Genomic DNA, 20,977 nt, shown 5'->3' with positions numbered 1-20,977 from the left:
TCTTTTCATCTTAATCAGGATATCTCTTTGCCTTCGTTTTGTCCTCATGCAGTTCATCGGTATGAGAAGGATTTACATTTGTTAGATCTGGTGAGAGCACTCAGAATCTACATTTCCCGCACGGCGCCCTTGCGCCGTTCGGATGCACTCTTTGTCCTTGTCGCTGGTAAGCGCAAAGGGTCGCAGGCTTCTAAAGCCACCCTGGCTCGATGGATCAAAGAACCAATTCTTGAAGCCTACCGTTCTGCTGGGCTTCCGGTTCCATCAGGGCTGAAGGCCCATTCTACCAGAGCCGTGGGTGCATCCTGGGCATTACGACACCAGGCTACGGCTCAACAGGTGTGCCAGGCAGCTACCTGGTCGAGTCTGCACACTTTCACCAAACATTATCAGGTGCATACCTATGCTTCGGCGGACGCCAGCCTAGGTAGAAGAGTCCTGCAGGCGGCAGTTGCCTCCCCGTAGGGGAGGGCTGTCTTGCAGCTCTAACATGAGGTATTTCTTTACCCACCCAGGGACAGCTTTTGGACGTCCCAATCGTCTGGGTCTCCCAATAGAGCGACGAAGAAGAAGGAAATTTTGTTACTTACCGTAAATTCCTTTTCTTCTAGCTCTTATTGGGAGACCCAGCACCCGCCCTGTTGTCCTTCAGGATTGTTGGTTTGTTTGCGGGTACACATGTTGTTCATGTTGAACGGTTTGCAGTTCTCCGATGTTACTCGGAGAGAATTTGTTTAAACCAGTTATTGGCTTTCCTCCTTCTTGCTTTTGCACTAAAACTGGTGAGCCAGTGATCCCACTGGGGGTGTATAGCCAGAAGGGGAGGGGCCTTACACTTTTTAGTGTAATTGCTTTGTGTGGCCTCCGGAGGCAGTGCTATACACCCAATCGTCTGGGTCTCCCAATAAGAGCTAGAAGAAAAGGAATTTACGGTAAGTAACAAAATTCCCTTCTTTTAATCACCTACTTCTGAACGTTGTCTACTATTTTGATCTATGTATTTTTTTCCAAGTGGGCACCTTGGAACTTTACACTATGTATCCCTTATGGGTAATTACCCAGATCCTTTGTCCTTTTAGGAGTTCTGGAGTAATTTGTTTATATTTGATTCGGTATAACAATACTGTGCAGATGTGTAACTTGGCTGTGCCCACCTGTGAAGTGAATGATTGCAAAAGGTTATTTTGGGGTCTTTTTCACATGAGTGTTTTGTTTTGTCGTGTGTTTAGTGTCCTTCCCCACCCAACCCTCTCCCCTTTTTCCACTGACAGCCCATGACTTCCCCATTACTGAGGAGATGGCAGTTGTTACAAGATACAAGAGGGAGATGGGGCGGAGCTCTGCTGCTACCGCCTCCCTCTGCCTATAGCACCTCCCTCTGCCTCTTCTTGCTTCTCCCTCCTCTTGTCATTACTGATGAGATTTTATAACAGCTGCAATCTCCTATATCCGTAATGGGAAAGTCTTCACTGAATACAGACTTTACTTCAGAAATGAGAATTTTGATAATGACTGAACAATTCTGGCAGAGAAAGAAGGAAGGAAATGTGTCTGATAAAAATAAACAATTTTTTAATATATCTGATGTTCACTATTGATTTATGAAATAAAAATTAAAAGACGATTTCGCTTTAAAACAGTTATGCTGCGTTCATGAACATGTTACTTTTAGTAACATCCTAATAATAAGCAGTTATCTGTAGTTTTAACTTCTCAAATCTTTTTCAGCCTTGGGCCTTTCCAGCTCGAGAGTTCCTGAGGAGAAAGCTTATTGGTAAAGAAGTTTGCTTCACAGTCGATCACAAGATTAATGAGGAAAGATACTATGGGACCGTTTATTTGGGAAAAGGTATGTTTTCTAATGTTTAATTTTGTGAAGTTTTGCGGTTTCTGTTGATTTTGGTTTCCCTTTATGGAAATCTGTCATCAGGTTTTTGCCATGTAATCTGAAGATCAGGAGATATGGGTTGAGACAGATTTCAGCAATGTCATTTATTAAGCTGTTTGATGTTATTTACTTACATTGAAGGTGTTTAACACTAGGACGTTATCATTGCTGTGACTTGCTGTCCGACCACGTTCCCTCCTGTGATAAGCAGCCCACTGTCAATATACACAGAAAGCTGTGGTGCAGGCGGTGTAAGGGTATATGCACATGTTGTGTTTTTTCCCGTGTTAACGCGTTTTGAACTGCAGCGTTTCAGTGCCAAATTGCATGCGTCCTGCTTCCCCCAGCAAAGTCTGAGAAGTCCGAAAATTCAATGTGCACGTTTTGGATGCCAAAAATCGCTGTGGAAAAAAAAGCAGCAGGTCACTTCTTTTGTGCGTTGTAGCTGCGTTCTCCACCCATTGAAATCAATGATGTGGGTTAAAACGCAACCAAAATGCACTTGGACTGCATTTTTGTTGCGTTCCGCATGCTTTTTTGCCAAACAAAACACAGGTCTTTCAGTCTCTCTGTTGTTGTTGGTCAACCTCTCTCTGTCTGTCGGTCGGTCTCTTTCTCTGTCAGTTGGTCGCTCTGTCTGTCTTTCTCTGTCTGTCAATCTCTCCCTTGACCTCCCCACTCTCTTTCATACTCACCGATCACGGGCGCAGCGTTGCACAGCTGTCACAAAGCTCCGGCAGCTTTTCCTCTTTTGAAAATCCTGGCCGCTCATTATTCCATCTCGTATTCACTGCTTTCCCTGCCCACCGGCACCTATGATTGGTTGCAGTCACACGCCCCCACGCTCAATGACAGCTGTCTCACTACAACCAATCACAGCTGCCGGTGGGTGGGTCTATATCGTGCAGTAAAATAAATAATTAGCAAACTATGTGCTGTCCCTCCAATTTTGTTACCAGCCAAGATAAAGCCACACGGCTGAAGGCTGGTATTCTCACAATGGCGAGCTCCACAGCCTAACGATATCAGCCAGCAGCCGCCCGGAATTGACGCATCCATTGGATGCGACAGTCCCGGGACTCTACCCGGCTCATCCCAAATTGCCCTGGTGCGGTGGCAATCGGGGCAATAAGGAGTTAATGGCAGCAGCCCATAGCTGCCACTAAGTCCTAGATTAATCATGGCAGGTGTCTCCCCAAGAACTTCCATGATTAAGCTGTAAGTTAAAGAAAATAAACACCTATCCAAAAAATTCTTTATTTGGATTGAAAGATAAAAAAAACACTTTCTTTCACCCCTTTATTAATCCCCAAATACCCCTACACGTTCGACGTAATCCATAGGAGGTCCCACGACACTTTCAGCTCTGCTACATGAAGCTGACAGGAGCGGCCACAGACCATGACCGTTCTGTCAGCTCCACATAGCAACTGAAGTGAGCCGCGCGATCAGCGTTGACTTCACTCAGGTTACCCGCAGCCACCGCTGGATCCTCCAACTGTGATAACAAGTCGCTCGAGTGACTGAAGTGATCAGCGGTGCCATCACTCAGGTTACCCGCAGCTACCGCTCTCAGGTGGAGGATTCCAGCCATGGCCTCGGGTAACCTGAGTGACGGCACTGCTGATCACGCTGCTCACTTCAGTCACTGAGGGGATTTGCGGTCACCGGTGAGTCCTTCACGGGTGACCGCTAATCAGGACGCCACACACAGACACAGGCGTGGGATGACAATGAAGTCGAGCATGAACTCGGCTGAACTTCACCCATCACACGACTCAGTCTGTGTCTGCTGTCAGCGGGCATGTAGCAGAGCTGAATTGCCATGGGACCGCACTGTAAAAAAGCATCCAAAATGCATTCGTTTTGGATGCATTTGTTTTTGACAAACAGTGTCCAGTCTGCCAGAGGGTGCGTTCTTTTACGAACTGCACAGAACGCAACGTGCTCACATTCCCTAACTGTGAGCTGTGGTTAATACTACAGCTAAGAACTGTGTCAAACTGCTACACCCATCGATCAAATCATGGTCTCTTTTTTTTTTTTTTTTTTTTTTTTTTTTAAAATATCGCTGACTGTATAGGACGCAGGTTGTTCATCGTCCCCGAGGCAGCACACATCGCTACCTGTGACACCTCGGGAACGACTACCTGCAGCTGCCGGCAATGCGGAAGGAAGGATGTGGGCGGGATGTTATGTCCCGCTCATCTCCGCCCCTTCGCTTCTATTGTGCGGCCGCTTAGTGACGTTGCTGTGACGCCAAACGTCCCTCCCCCTTCAGGAAGAGTATGTTCGCCGCACACAGCGACGTCGTTAGGGAGGTAAGTACGTGTGACGGCGGTTAACGATTTTGTGCGCCACGGGCAACTAATTGCCCGTGACGCACAAACGACAGGGGCGGGTGCGATCGCACGATATATCGTCGCGTGTGACGCCGCCTTTAGTCTGTCTTGCTCCAAAATGACGTCATTACAGTGACAACCGCACTAAAGAGCCTGCAACCAATGGCTCAGCGAACTGAACAGCCCTAACTACGGGCCGACAGGACGACATCCGACACTTCCCCGCACCAACACTGAGCCCCGACTCCCCGGTGACTGCTGCACCCCCGGGAGCCCACACCAGCAACCCAGCCGACACAGACCCACCGCTCGCCTTCGCCCCCCGCACTCCGCCCGTATACACTGAACACACACACACACACACACACACACACACACACCCCGCACTGATGTCCTCAGCGCCATGGCCCCGTTCGGCTCAACCCCCCCCCCACGCACTCCGCCCACCACACACATTACCCCGTAGGATGGGGGTACATGTCAGGATGGTGGATGTACCACGATGGGGGCACATGCCAGCATTGGGCCACATCGCAGCATCAGCCCACATACCAGGATGGGGGCCATACAGGGATGGAGACTATGCCAGGATGGGACACAGACCAGGATGCTGCATATAACCTTATTCTGTCTGTCTTGCTCCAAAATGCCGTCATTACAGTGACAACTGTCTCCACACCGCGCGCGCTAAACAGCCTATCAACCAATAAACAATTATAAGAATATGCTAAATTAAACCTAACCCATCCAGTCCATTCATTACCTTATTATTCAATCTGCTAACCTACATACACATTCTAGACTACCTGATACGTTACAATTGGGCCACCTTTTAGTACAACTATAATCTCTTTTCCTGAACGATGGAGACAACACCCCAGGATACAAAAGACAGGGGCGCTGCTGATAATGGCCTTACAAAATGATATATATACATTTCAATAACTAATTGGTATCTTCTTCAAAAGGCCAAATACAGTAAAAGTGCATGCATGTGTGGAATTGAGAGTTGGGGAATAAGGATGGAATGGGAATGTGCCCATCTCCCCTGAAATTGTATATTTTATAATATGGTCAACATGATGTTTGTTTGCAAAATTGGCTTTTGCCCCAATTTAGTGCCCACCAGTGAATGGTATCATGCGAGTTTTTGACTTTTTAATGTGGTGTTCGCAGATACATCAGGCGAGAACATTGCAGAATCTCTACTTGCAGAAGGACTTGCGTCCCGACGTGAAGGAGCTAGAGCCACTACGTAAGTACACTTTATTAGTGTCATTTGTGAGTCTACGGTTCAGCTCTTTTCTAGTTACTATATAATGAAAGCATGGGTTTCCCAGAAATGCCTTCATTGAATCTGGAGCTGAATACTGTGTTTCAAGGTTTGGCAGTCTGCTAAGGATTTAAATCCTAGTCTAATAATGTTAGTTTTGTTGAGGTTACCTAATCTAAGTGCTATTCTGATCTGACTAGATCACCAATATGCCTGTCATGGATCCCTACCTGTTCTTCTCAGTGATGTGCCAAATGCCATCAGAAAACCTCCATTCTCTGAACATATGGGTTTACCAGAGATTGAAGGTCATTTATTCAATTAATATTTATAGCATATCTTGAAAATGTTATAAATGACAGATGGCAAGACCCCCTAGAAAGGGAACAGCTGCCCTAGCCCTCATAAACTACCATTGTTTCTCTACTCTAACCCTTCTTCAATATTTTCACAATCTTTTCCATATCATTCTAACATTACATTTTTAATCAACACTCATGTTATACAAATCTATGAGGATGAGAAGAGTGGGCTGTTTATTTCCACAGGCTAATTATCCCTGCCATTTTGTAAGCATGCCCTCAGCTGTGGTTTAGGGTAGGGCAGGGAAACTGACAGGTTTCCTTTTTAATTGTCTACCTTGATTCACGTCTGTGCATTCAGAGGGCTTTACGATGCAGTACATGACAGGGTTTGAAGGAGCAAAAAGGGTATACATCCCCCCCCCCCCTCAGTCTTAACCTACACATTACTATGTAATTGTTTTCTGGATTGTTTAGCACTTCATTACCAGTGTTCCACATAACTGTCCGCCAAACAGGCTATCCCTCCCTCCACACTGCTATCCACGTTATTCAAAGTATCGCTATCTGTACAGCGTAGGGTGCTTTCACACATCCGGTTTTTGCCGTCGGGCACAATACGGTTTGTGCCTGATGCAACAGATCCGTCGCAGATTGTGGTAAAACTGATGCAATGGATCCGGTAAAAAAACGAATTCGTTGTAGCAGTTTGTACCGAGAATCCAGCTGTGGCCGTGGGTAACCTGAGTGACGTCACCGCTGACAGTGCAACTTGCTTTAGTTGCTCGGTGGGGCTCACAGTGAGTGGCGGTGTTCTACGGCCGCGCCTGGCAGCTTCCTATGTAGCAGAGCTGACAGAGTCGTGGGACCTCGTGTGGATTACGTCAGACCTGGAGGTGTATTTGGGGATTAATAAAGTGGTGAAAGAGGGTGTTTTTTTTTGTCTTTTTTATTTCAAATAAAGGTTTTTTCTGTGTTTGTTTATTTACTTTCACTACAGTTTAGTGATGGGGGGGTCTCCAAGACACCTGCCATCACCTAGCTAGGACTTAGTGGCAGTTGTGGGCTGCCATTAACTCCTTATTACCTGGATTGCCACCGCATCAGGGCAATCGGGATGAGCTGGGTAGAGTCCCGGGACTGTCGCATCTAATGGATGCGGCATTTCCGGGCGGCTGCTGGCTGATATTTTTAGGCTTGGGGGCTCCCCATCCTGAGTATACCAGCCCTCAGCCGTGAGGTTTTACCTTGGCTAGTATCAAAATTGGGGGGACTGCACGCCATTTTTTTTTTTTTAAAATTCTTTTACTGCACGATATAGACCCGCCCACCGGCAGATGTGATTGGTTTCAGCCAGACGAACCCCCATGCTGAGTGACAGATGTCTCACTGCAACCAATCATAGGCGCTGGTGGGCGGGGGAAGCAGTGAATACGAGATGGAATAATGAGCGACCGACATTTTCAAAGCAGGAGAAGCTGCAGGAGCTTTGTGACAGCTGTGCAGTTCCACGTTTTGTGACGGCTGTGCAGCGCCACGCCAGTGATCGGTGAGTATGAGAGAGCAGGTTAGCGGGAGAGACCGAGAGAGAGAGACTGACAGAGAGAGCGATATTTTCTAACCAGAAAGGAATTTACACATCTGAGCATGCTCAGTTAAAAAAAAAAAAAAAAAAAAAAAGGGCTGTCGGAATACGTCTTTTTGTCGCATTAAGACTGATTCGGCGCCCATAGGCTTTCATCTTACAGCACTGCGCTGGATCCGGTCCGTAGTGTTTTTTTTTTTTTTTTTTGCCGGTGACAAAAAACGTTCCCTTATGCGTCCTTTCCAGCAGACTGACACAAGTTTCGCCGGATCCGGCGCACGCCGAATGAAACGCGATGCCATGCGGCACAATCCGGCGCCACTACAAGTCTATGACAAAAAATGGATCCGGCGGCAACAGATGCCAGATCCGTTTTTTTTTCCGCTAAAACCAGATGTGTGAAAGCACCCTTATTCAGTAACACTAGCAGTGTTTCCCATACTCCAGTCTTCCCTGCCCCAACAGATCGTGTTTTCAGGATTTCTTTAGTATTGCACAGGTGAGGGGAAAATGTGGCAATTTCTGATGTCTTGTTAATGATTCCATCTCCTGTGCAATGCTAAGGAAATCCTGAACATGTGTTGTGTTGGGGCCGTGAAGGCTGGAGTTTGGGAAACTGTACTAGCACATACACTAATGATAACATGACTTTCTTTACCTAGAAGTGCTATAATCATACCAATAGTTTAAAATGGGAACTATACTTCAAGCAAACTTTGCATACCTCGATAGGACAGGTGAATAAAAGAGACTTTGTATCTTATCAGCTAAATCTGCCATTCTAAAAAAATACGCTCCATTGTCTTGTCAGGATATTACTGCCAGATCACTGTGGGGTAAGTTAAGGCCGGTTTCACATTTTCGTCGTTTTGACGGAAACGGAATCCAGCACAGATGCAGTATAGTTCATTTATTTACAGTGGAAGCGCGACACCAGGCGGTTATGTGCTTCATACACAACTGCATGTGTCCACATGGTGTCACGCTTCCACTGTAAATAAATGAATCTATACTGCATCTGTGCTGGATTTCTTTTCCGTCAAAACGACGCAAATGTGAAACTGGCCTAACACAGTGCTTTGTAATCTATGGAGAGATTAGGAAGAATGATGAGCAGGGAGAGAAAACAAGTAGAGCGATGCAGAGCAGCATAGTACAGCACACTTTAACAAATCTTTTCCCTCCCATCAGATGTTGAGTCATTCAGACAAATCATTACTGCTGTATAATGTCCTCCATACCTCTGTGATAAAAGGGTCACGAGCAGGAATCGATGTGTGTGCTGCAGATGAGGAAACCTGGTAAATGATACAGGATTCCAGTCTACACTACTGTTTGACAATTCTCACACCAGATGTGCAAGACTTTTGAGGGCATTATAAGCGATGACCTGCAAAAATATATTGTAGACAATAATATAACTGACAACCAGTTTGGTTTCTATGAGGAGGCAAGTGCAAATCTGGATATTGACCTTGCGGCTGGTGTCATATATCTGGACATAGCAAAGGCATTTCCTACTGTACCACATAACAGCATTATATTGAGGCTCCAGAAGCGGGAACTAGGGGTCACTATATGCACGTGGGTAAAAAAATGGGTTAAGGGTCTGTTGTAAATAGTACATTCTCTAAATGGGATAGGGTCAGTAGTCAGGACCACAAGGATCAATGCTGGATCAATTCTTTTTAATGTCTTAATGACATCATGGATAGGATTGAGAGAAAAGAATCAGTCTTTGGTGATGAGACCACTCAGTGTACGATTATAAAAACTGAGTTTCACAATACAATAATACAGAATGATATGGGTATGATTTCTCCCATGTGCAAAGTCATGGAAGATGAGGTTTAATGTTGATAGATGTAGAGTAATGTACCTTTTCTGGAGTAACCCTATTGCTGCAGATATATTAAATGAAGTATATTATGGACTACAGAACAGGAGAAGGACTTTGGTATTCTCATTACAAATAAGCTGAGCAACAGCACTCAATGTCAGGCAGCAGCTAAAAAGCAAATAAGATCTTTGGGTGTATAAAAAGAGAGATTAGATCCCGGGATCCCAACGTAGTTACCCCTCTATAGCTAACTTGTAAGGCCACATTATAGAATATGGGATCCAGTTTTGGGCTCCACATTTTAAAGAGGATATTCAGATATTAGAGTAAACGCAAAGTCTGGCAACTAGATTATTACTTTCGATAGAAGTTATCTCGTATGATGAGAGGTTGAGCTTGTTTAGCTTCAAAAAAAGACACCTCAAAGGTGATCTTATTTTTATGTATTAATATATGTATGGTCAATACAAAGGACAGGCAATCATGGCCGAAAGACGATTCTGGCAGCTAAATAGGAAATGTTTTTTTTATAGTTAGGCTACGGTCTCTCAATGAGATTTTGGGGAGGTTTTTGACACTGTATCTTCACTGCTTAAAAATGCAGCATTTTACAGTTCCAACAAAGTGGATGGGATTGATAGAAATCTCTTGCCCACTGTGCTCCTTATTTACTCCGTGTAAACTGACCTGTAGTGCACGTTTAAAATTCGCTGCATGTTTGTATTTCTTGCAGGTACTCTGAGTTTTCTGTGCAGATTTGCCCCATAGTCTTGCATTAAAGAAAAAATGCACATGCGTTTTTAGTGCATTTCTGCAGTGGAAACGCATTAACACCTGTAATCCGATACCCTGTTACCTCGAAAATAAGACACTCTTAGGGTACTTTCACACCTCCGGTTTTTCTTCTGCGGCACAATCCGGCACTTTGCAGGAAAATCGCAACCGTTTTTTTTTGCTGCCGGTTGCGATTTTCCTGCATAGACTTTAATTAGTGCCGCATTGTGCCGCATGGCCTTGCGTTCCATCCGGTTTTTGCCGCATGCGGCAGATTTAGCCGATGCGGCGGCCGGATGGAACGTTGCCTGGCACGATTTTTCGTGCGGCAAAAAAACCCGCATCGCGCCGCATTCGGCCGATGCGGCGCATCTCTCAATGCATGCCTATGGCGGCCGGATGCGGCGCGATGCGGCAAATACCGCATCCGGCCGCCGCATGCGGTTTTTGCCACTGTGCATGCTCAGTAGCATGCCGCAAGCGGCAAAAACCGGGCGGGCCGCATGGGAAAAACTTATGCAAAGGATGCGGTGTTTTCACCGCATCCGTTGCATAGCTTGCACAGCTGGATTGAGCCGCAGGGCTCAAGCCGGATGTGTGAAAGTAGCCTTATATTTTTTTTTTTTTTTTTTTGCCCTGAAAAAAGCACTAGGTCTTATTTTTGGGGGTTGTCTTAAGGGTACTTTACACACTGCAACATCGCTAGCGATGTCGAGCGCGATAGCACCCGCCCCCGTCGTATGTGCAACATTTGGTGATTGCTGCCGTAGCGAACAATATCGCTATGGCAGCGTCACACACACATACCTGGTCAGCGACGTCGCTGTGACTGCCGAACAATCCCTCCTTCAAGGGGGAGGTGCGTTCGGCGTCATAGCAATGTCACTGTGGCGTCACTAAGCGGCCGGCCAATAGCAGAGGCGGGGCGGAGATGAGCAGCTGGAAGATGCCGCCCACCTCCTTCCTTCCTCATTGCCGGTGGACGCAGGTAAGGAGATGTTCGTCGTTCCTGCGGTGTCACACATAGTGATGTGTGCTGCCGCAGGAATGACGAACAACATCGTACCTGCAACAGCAACGATATTAAGGAAAGGAGCGACGTGTCAACGAGCAACGATTTTTCACGTTTTTGTGCTCGTTGATCGTCGCTCATTTGTGTCACACGCTGCGATGTCGCTACTGGCGCTGGATGTTCGTCACTATCGACGTGACCCCAGCGATATATCGGTAGCGATGTTGCAGCGTGTAAAGCACCCTTTATTCTCGAGGAGACATGTTTGGGGGTAAGTTTACCCCCCACAAAAAGCAGGTCCCCCCCCCCCCCCCCCCATCCCAGGATCGTCATACTTACCAGCCCCGGGTGTCTGTATGGCTCCCAGATCCTCCTGTGATCTCCCAGCAGGTAGCCCCGGGCGTCTGTATAGCTCCCAGATCCTCCTGTGATCTCCCAGCAGGTAGCCCTGGGTGTCTGTATGGCTCCCAGATCCTCCTGTGATCTCCAAGCAGGTAGGCTGCATGCCTCCCCTGCGTCTGGCTGACATCAGATCTCACTCACTCACTCACCACATCAGTTCTCCCTATGATCTCCCTGCAGCTGTGCTCCCCTGCGTCTGTCCGACACTCACACATCAGAACACAGTCACACAGTCACACAGTCATACATACATACATACAGTGCCTACAAGTAGTATTCAACCCCCTGCAGATTTAGCAGGTTTACACATTCGGAATGAACTTGGCATTGTGACATTTGGACTGTAGATCAGCCTGGAAGTGAGAAATGCACTGCAGCAAAAAAGAATTTTTTTTTTTTTTTTTTTTAATTGAGAAGTTTATTCAGAGGGTCATTTTATTATTCAACCCCTCAAACCACCAGAATTTTGTTTGGTTCCCCTAAAGTATTAAGAAGTATTTCTTTTTCGCTCTATTGGGAGACCCAGACAATTGGGGTGTATAGGCTATGCCTCCGGAGGCCGCACAAAGTACTACACTTAAAAGTGTTAGGCCCCTCCCCTTCTGCCTATACACCCCCCGTGCTCCCACGGGCTCCTCAGTTTTTGCTTTGTGCGAAGGAGGTCAGACACGCACAGCACAGCTCCACAGATTAGTCAGCAGCAGCTGCTGACTAGGTCGGATGGAAGAAAAGTGGGCCCATATAGGGCCCCCAGCATGCTCCCTTCTCACCCCACTTTTGTCGGCGGTGTTGTTAAGGTTGAGGTATCCATTGCGGGTACGGAGGCTGGAGCCCACATGCTGTTTTTCCTTCCCCATCCCCCTTAGGGCTCTGGGTGAAGTGGGATCTTATCGGTCTCCAGGCACTGAGACCGGGCTTCATCCACAACTCCTGTGGAGCCTGATGGATAGGAGCCGATACCGTTCAGGGACATGGCCCTGCATCTTAAAGGTACTCTGTATCCCTATGGGGACCGCGCACGGCATCACCTCAGCTTTGCTGGGTGTGCTAGTGCACCGGGGACCGCGGCGCTGACCGGGTCTATATGTGCCATTACACACTCAGCGTCGCTGAGTGTGTTTATATGTAAGGGCTACCGCACTGACCGCCGTTGCCACGGGACACTGCGGCGCGGCTGGGACTTGTAGTTCGCCGGGGACTTTCACGCGACCGCGCTTTTACGGCGGCCGCGTTTATTACTACAGTCCCCGGCTTCATTGCGGCCTAGTTTCCCTTTTTTTTCTCCCGCCCTCAGCCCTGACAGGCAGGGGAAGGGCGGGACGCTGCACGGAGCGAGCAGCAATGAGGGCTGGAGTATGATTTACATGCTCCACTCCCCTCACTGTGCACAGTATGAGCGCCCGTTTCGCGCTCTTTCTAGGCCACGCCCACAGCTTCCTCAGCTCGTCAGGACGCCGCAGCCATTCCTGTCAGCTCCACCGACGCTGCAGAGAGGGACATATTCATGGGAGACCCAGACACGGTCTCTGGTGGCCTCACAACCGCTTAGGCGGCTGGTAAGCAGCACATGTGGTGCTAGCCCCATGGTGCTGTATTGTATTGGTACATTATTTGTGTACTGTATATAATTTACACTGTATGAGCACAGTGCATTCTGGCTATATACCCTATTGTGTTACTCAGGGAAAACTATAGCATGGCGCCCATAAACGGCAGGGGTGCCAAAACACAGGCTTATTATGTTGCCTGCGCCGCATGTAAGACCCAGCTACCGGCAGGTTCCACTGACCCTCATTGTGTACAGTGTTCGACCCCTGTGACACTTCCTCAGCCGGATCCTCTGCTAAGAGGGGCCCAGGGGGAGCCACCTGTTGACACTGTCCAGGTGACGGGGACTGAGTTTGCAGCCTTTAAGGATCAACTCTCTGAGACTATGGCTAAGATACTAGAAGCCTTGCAGTCCAGACCGGTATCTCAGCAAAGGGACTCTGTTGAATCATTGTTCCCTGACCCCCCTCAGTTGGACCAACAATGTCCTCACGGGGTATTTCATACATCCCAGACGGAGGGTTCGGACTTAGAACCTAGCCCCAGATCGTCTAAGCGGGCCCGCTTAGAATTTCCCTCGACATCATATTGTTTAGGGTCTCAGCGGGGGGATTCTCTGGTTGATGATGCGGAAACAGCTGATCAGGATTCTGATCCTGGGAGCGCTCTCAATCTTAATTCTCCAGACGAGGACGCCATAGTGAATGATCTTATTGCATCCATTCATCAGTTGCTGGATATTCTTCCCTCAGCCCCTCCGGCGGAGGAGTCTGTTTCTCAGCAGGAGAAATTTCGCTTCAGGTTCCCCAAGCGTACACAGAGTATGTTTCTAGACCACTCTGATTTCAGAGAGGCAATCCAGAATCACCATGCTTGTCCGGATAAGCGTTTCTCTAAGCGCCTTAAGGATACACGTTATCCTTTTCCCCCGGAAGTGGTTTAAGGTTGGATTCAATGTCCCAAAGTGGATCCTCCAATCTCCAGACTGGCGGCTAGATCCATACTTGCAGTGGAAGATGGGGCCTCGCTTAAAGATGCCACTGACAGGCAGATGGAGCTCTGGATGAAATCCATCTATGAAGCTATCGGAGCTTCTTTTGCCCCAGCATTCGCAGCCGTATGGGCGCTACAAGCTATATCAGCAGGTCAAGCGAAAATTGAAGCGGCCGCGCCACAAGTGGCTTCCATTACCTCCCAGACCTCGGCAATTGCGTCTTGCGCTATGAATGCTGTCCTGGACTCTGTGAGCCGTACGGCAGTTGCGACCGCCAATTCGGTAGTAGTCCGCAGGGCCTTGTGGCTACGGGAGTGGAAGGCAGATTCCGCTTCCAAAAAGCGTTTAACCGGTTTGCCAATTTCTGGCGACAGGCTCTTTGGCGAGCGCCTGGATGAAATCATCAAACAATCCAAGGGAAAGGATACATCCTTACCCCAGCCCAAGCAGAACCTCTCCCAACAGAGGAGAGGGCAGTCGGGTTTTCGGTCCTTTCGGGGCGCGGGCAGGTCCCAATTCTCCTCGTCCACAAGGTCTCAGAAAGAACAAAGGAACTCTGATGCATGGCGGTCTAAATCACGTCCTAAAAAGGCCATTGGGAGCACCGCTAACAAAGCGGCTGCCTCATGACTTTCTACCTCCTCTAGTAGCATCCTCGGTCGGTGGCAGGCTCTCCCGCTTTTGCGACACCTGGCTGCCACAAATAAAAGACCGCTGGGTGAGAGACATTCTCTCTCACGGTTACAAGATAGAGTTCATCTCTCGTCCCCCGACTCGATTCTTCCGGTCCTCTCCGCCTCCCGAGCGAGCCGAGGCTCTTCGGCAGGCGCTGGGCACCCTGAAGGCAGAAGGAGTGGTGGTCCCTGTTCCTCTTCAGCAACAGGCCCACGGTTTTTACTCCAACTTGTTTGTGGTCCCAAAGAAGGACGGGTCCTTCCGTCCTGTCCTGGACCTGAAACTTCTCAACAAACACGTAAAGACCAGGCGGTTCCGGATGGAATCCCTCCGTTCCGTCATCGCCTCAATGTCCCAGGGAGATTTCCTTGCATCGATCGATATCAAAGATGCTTATCTCCACGTTCCGATTGCCCCAGAGCACCAGCGCTTCTTGCGCTTCGCCATAGGAAACGAACACCTGCAGTTCGTGGCACTGCCATTCGGCCTGGCAACAGCCCCACGGGTTTTCACCAAGGTTATGGCTACTGTAGTAGCGGTCCTCCATTCTCAGGGTCACTCGGTGATCCCGTACTTGGACGATCTGTTGATCAAGGCACCCTCTCAAGAGGCATGCCAACACAGCCTCGACGCTACCCTGGAGACTCTCCAGAGTTTCGGGTGGATCATCAATTTTCCAAAGTCAAATCTGACACCGACCCAATCGCTCACATACCTTGGCATGGAGTTTCATACCCTCTCAGCGATAGTGAAGCTTCCGCGGATCAAGCAGCGGTCACTACAGACAGGGGTACAATCTCTCCTTCAAGGCCAGTCACACCCCTTGAGGCGCCTCATGCACTTCCTGGGGAAGATGGTGGCAGCAATGGAAGCAGTCCCTTTCGCGCAGTTTCACCTGCGTCCTCTATCCTGGGAAGTAGTCACGACGGACGCAAGTCTGTCAGGGTGGGGAGCGGTTTTTCTCCACCACAGGACTCAGGGTACGTGGTCCCGGCAAGAGTCCTCGCTTCAGATCAATGTTCTGGAAATTCGGGCAGTGTATCTTGCCCTGAAAGCGTTCCAGCAGTGGCTGGAAGGCAAGCAGATCCGAATTCAGTCGGACAATTCTACAGCGGTGGCATACATCAACCACCAAGGCGGCACACGCAGTCGACAAGCCTTCCAGGAAGTCCGGCGGATTTTGATGTGGGTGGAAGCCACGGCCTCCACCATATCCGCAGTTCACATCCCAGGCGTGGAAAACTGGGAAGCAGATTATCTCAGTCGCCAGGGCATGGACGCAGGGGAATGGTCCCTTCACCCGGACGTGTTTCAGGAGATCTGTTGCCGCTGGGGGGTGCCGGACGTCGACCTCATGGCGTCCCGGCACAACAACAAGGTACCAACGTTCATGGCACGGTCTCAAGATCCCAGAGCTCTGGCGGCAGACGCTTTAGTTCAGGATTGGTCGCAGTTTCAGCTCCCTTATGTGTTTCCTCCGCTGGCACTGTTGCCCAGAGTGTTACGCAAGATCAGGGCCGACTGCCGCCGCGCCATCCTCGTCGCTCCAGACTGGCCGATAAGGTCGTGGTACCCGGATCTGTGGCATCTCACGGTCGGCCAACCGTGGGCACTACCAGACCGACCAGACTTGCTGTCTCAAGGGCCGTTTTTCCATCTGAATTCTGCGGCCCTCAACCTGACTGTGTGGCCATTGAGTCCTGGATCCTAGCGTCTTCAGGGTTATCTCAAGAAGTCATTGCCACTATGAGACAGGCTAGGAAACCAACGTCCGCCAAGATTTATCACAGGACGTGGAAAATTTTCCTGTCGTGGTGCTCTGCTCAGGGTTTTTCTCCCTGGCCATTTGCATTACCTACTTTTCTGTCCTTCCTTCAATCTGGACTGGAAAAGGGTTTGTCGCTCGGTTCCCTTAAGGGACAAGTTTCAGCGCTCTCTGTGTTTTTCCAGAAGCGCCTAGCTAGACTTCCACAGGTACGCACGTTCCTGCAGGGAGTTTGTCACATCGTTCCACCTTACAAGCGGCCGTTAGAACCCTGGAATCTAAACAGGGTGCTGATGGTTCTTCAGAAACCACCATTCGAGCCAATGAGAGATATCTCCCTCTCACGACTTTCGCAGAAAGTGGTTTTTCTAGTAGCAGTCACTTCTTTTCGGAGAGTGTCTGAGCTAGCAGCGTTGTCGTGCAAAGCCCCTTTTCTGGTTTTTCACCAGGACAAGGTGGTTCTACGTCCGGTTCCGGAATTTCTCCCTAAGGTGGTATCCACCTTTTCATCTCAATCAGGATATTTCCTTACCCTCTTTTTATCCTCATCCAGTTCACCAATGTGAAAAGGATTTGCACTTGTTAGATCTGGTGAGAGCACTCAGACTCTACATTTCTCGTACGGCGCCCCTGCGCCGCTCGGATGCACTCTTTGTCCTTGTCGCTGGCCAGCGTAAAGGATCACAGGCTTCCAAATCAACCCTGGCTCGGTGGATCAAGGAGCCAATTATCGAAGCTTACCGTTCGGCTGGGCTTCCGGTTCCCTCAGGGCTGAAGGCCCATTCTACCAGAGCCGTGGGAGCGTCCTGGGCTTTGAGGCACCAGGCTACGGCTCAACAGGTGTGTCAGGCGGCTACCTGGTCGAGCCTGCACACTTTCACGAAGCACTATCAGGTGCATACCTATGCTGCGGCGGATGCCAGCTTAGGTAGACGAGTCCTTCAGGCGGCGGTTGCCCACCTGTAGGAAAGGGCCGTTTTACGGCTCTCTTACGAGGTATTATTTTACCCACCCAGGGACTGCTTTTGGACGTCCCAATTGTCTGGGTCTCCCAATAGAGCGAAAAAGAAGAAGGGAATTTTGTTTACTTACCGTAAATTCCTTTTCTTCTAGCTCTAATTGGGAGACCCAGCACCCGCCCCTGTTTTTTTGTGTACACATGTTGTTCATGTTGAATGGTTTCAGTTCTCCGAGTTTCCTTCGGATTGAAGTTACTTTAAACCAGTTTATAATTATTTTCCCTCCTTCTTGCTTTTGCACCAAAACTGAGGAGCCCGTGGGAGCACGGGGGGTGTATAGGCAGAAGGGGAGGGGCCTAACACTTTTAAGTGTAGTACTTTGTGCGGCCTCCGGAGGCATAGCCTATACACCCCAATTGTCTGGGTCTCCCAATTAGAGCTAGAAGAAAAGGAATTTACGGTAAGTAAACAAAATTCCCTTCTTCAGGCACAAAGAACAATGAGCTTAACATGTTTGGATTAATTATCTCTTTTTCCAGCCTTTTCTGACTAATTAAGACCCTCCCCAAACTTGTGAACAGCACTCATACATGGTCAACATGGGAAAGACAAAGGAGCATTCCAAGGCCATCAGAGACAAGATCGTGGAGGGTCACAAGGCTGGCAAGGGGTACAAAACCCTTTCCAAGGAGTTGGGCCTACCTGTCTCCACTGTTGGGAGCATCATCCGGAAGTGGAAGGCTTATGGAACTACTGTTAGCCTTCCACGGCCTGGACAGCCTTTGAAAGTTTCCTCCCGTGCCGAGGCCAGGCTTGTCCGAAGAGTCAAGGCTAACCCAAGGCCAACAAGGAAGGAGCTCCGGGAAGATCTCATGGAAGTGGGGACATTGGTTTCAGTCAATACCATAAGTAACGTACTCCACCGCAATGGTCTCCGTTCTAGACGAGCCCGTAAAGTACCTTTACTTTCAAAGCGTCATGTCAAGGCTCGTCTACAGTTTGCTCATGGTCACTTGGAGGACTCTGAGACAGACTGGTTCAAGGTTCTCTGGTCTGATGAGACCAAGATCGAGATCTTTGGTGCCAACCACACACGTGACGTTTGGAGACTGGATGGCACTGCATACGACCCCAAGAATACCATCCCTACAGTCAAGCATGGTGGTGGCAGCATCATGCTGTGGGGCTGTTTCTCAGCCAAGGGGCCTGGCCATCTGGTCCGCATCCATGGGAAGATGGATAGCACGGCCTACCTGGAGATTTTGGCCAAGAACCTCCGCTCCTCCATCAAGGATCTTAAGATGGGTCGTCATTTCATCTTCCAAGAAGACAACGACCCAAAGCACACAGCCAAGAAAACCAAGGCCTGGTTCAAGAGGGAAAAAATCAAGGTGTTGCAGTGGACTAGTCAGTCTCCTGACCTTAACCCAATTGAAAACTTGTGGAAGGAGCTCAAGATTAAAGTCCACATGAGACACCCAAAGAACCTAGATAACTTGGAGAAGATCTGCATGGAGGAGTGGGCCAAGATAACTCCAGAGACCTGTGCCGGCCTGATCAGGTCTTATAAAAGACGATTATTAGCTGTAATTGCAAACAAGGGTTATTCCACAAAATATTAAACCTAGGGGTTGAATAATAATTGACCCACACTTTTATGTTGAAAATTTATTAAAATTTAACTGAGCAACATAACTTGTTGGTTTGTAAGATTTATGCATCTGTTAATCCTGCTCTTGTTTGAAGTTTGCAGGCTCTAACTTATTTGCATCTTATCAAACCTGCTAAATCTGCAGGGGGTTGAATACTACTTGTAGGCACTGTACATACATACATATACACACACATACATATACATACACACACACACACACACACACACACACACACCACTTCTCCCTGTGCTCTCCGGTGGGCGGACCCAGCAGTTGTGCTGCACGCCATCCTCCTCTGCCTCCTGCCGACAATCACTAATCCAATCGCATACACACACACACCTACACACACACACGCCTACACTCACACGCCTACACACACAGCGCGATATCGCTGGATGTGGTGAGTGTGTGGATGCGATCTGTTTTGTGTGTGCGCGTGTGTGTTCCGCTGCAGGACCTTGCTGCGCTCACCTGCTCCTGGTCGGCGTCTGGTAAGTATGATCGGGGGTCTTCTTTCTTCGGTCTTCTCTCTTCTGGGGGTGCCCGCTGTCTATAATGAAGTGTCCTGCAGTGTCTTTAACTTTTTCACCGCTGCATGACACTTCATTATTGACCATGGGTAGGTCTTATTTTCAGGGGAGGGCTTATATTAAAGCTTCCCTGAAAACTCCTGGGAGGTCTTATTTTCATGGAAACCCAATATCAGGAAGTATCAAAAACAAACCCGCTTTATTTAAAGCATGACATCCCAACAAGAGATGAAAAGAGCAGTTTAAAAAAAACACAATAAAAACGCAAGTAAATTTGAATTTTAAATAGGTGAAGAAACGGTGCAGAAATTCTGCAACATTAAAAGATATTAGAAATGTAGCCTAATATTCATTGTTTTCTAGATTGCTCCATATTTCTGACCTTACAGCATACACTTACGTGCAAATGGGGACATCTGCTGGTTAGATCTTTATACAACATGATTTTCAGGATGTTTAGTTTTTTCCTTCCATGTATCTAGTGAACGTGGCCTAAAGATGTGACTACATCTTACTAATGTTATGGAAATACAATCTGTCATATCAAACACCATCCTGCAGTTTGTAAAGGCTTTGTCTGCACATGCATATGGTGAAATGGTACCAATCCTGTAAAATTGTAGTCTGGTTTTTTTTTTTCTTTGTCAGTGGATGGCTTTGATCTTTTGTGTAAGGTTAGCTTAGAGGCCTCATTTCTGTCTGGCCTATAGTCTACAATACCGCAGTGGTATGTAGATGTATCCCAGTCCCCCAGGAGCTTGTGAAATAATCTATTAAGCATCTTGTTCCTCATTATGTGCTTATCCACAGCGCCATCATTGATCATATATGATCCCAATTGGTTAGTGGTATTTGTATAGCTTTGTTCTATGATAAGAATTGCATATTCAACATTTCACAGGAATGGGCAGTACAGCTCATAAAGGGCACAGTCTTACAATTGTTACTAATTAGATCTTATTAACCCCTCCGGAACTGTCATTCAGCTTATTGAAAGCTTTTTGCCTTTGGCAAATCAGAATATACTTTGTCAGTATAGATGTGTCATTGAGATGTACTTGCAAGATTTTTAACTTGGTATTAATAAGTAGACATGTTGCTCCAAGAGTGGTTTAAATGAGGGTAGCGGTTCAGTTAGCAGACTAATGCAATTATCTAATTGTCTTCATATGATTTAATCTCTCCGGTGTGGGAATCCTTTTTTGTTTTTTTTTCTCTCTCTCTCTCTCTGTCTGCAGAACTCTCCTTTCACGTGAGTGGGATATTTAAGATAATGTCTCATCAGAACTATTGCTTTAATCAGGTTTTTTTATCGTTTTATTTAAAAATATATAAATTAAAATATTTACACCACAGTTCAAAAGTTTGGGGACACCCAGACAATTTTGTCTTTTCGACAACAAAATCATACTTTTATCAAATGAGTTGCA

The 20,977-nt window shown here is 47.9% G+C and overlaps 1 protein-coding gene across 2 annotated transcripts in view; it reads left to right on the top strand.

The window, feature by feature from the left end:
* Positions 1-20,977, top strand: part of SND1 (staphylococcal nuclease and tudor domain containing 1) — a 959,968-nt gene that overhangs the window by 49,946 nt on the left and 889,045 nt on the right. For both annotated transcript variants that reach the window (XM_075345399.1, XM_075345398.1), the window contains exons 3-4: positions 1,729-1,849; positions 5,407-5,485. In XM_075345399.1, coding sequence (XP_075201514.1) covers positions 1,729-1,849; positions 5,407-5,485 — 200 coding nt within the window. The remainder of the gene's footprint in view (positions 1-1,728; positions 1,850-5,406; positions 5,486-20,977) is intronic.

Source organism: Anomaloglossus baeobatrachus, chromosome 4 (genome assembly GCF_048569485.1).
Source record: "Anomaloglossus baeobatrachus isolate aAnoBae1 chromosome 4, aAnoBae1.hap1, whole genome shotgun sequence".
NCBI lineage: Eukaryota > Metazoa > Chordata > Amphibia > Anura > Aromobatidae > Anomaloglossus > Anomaloglossus baeobatrachus.
The sequence above is the reverse complement of the archived record's forward strand: the minus strand, read 5'-3'. Positions and strand labels throughout refer to the sequence as shown.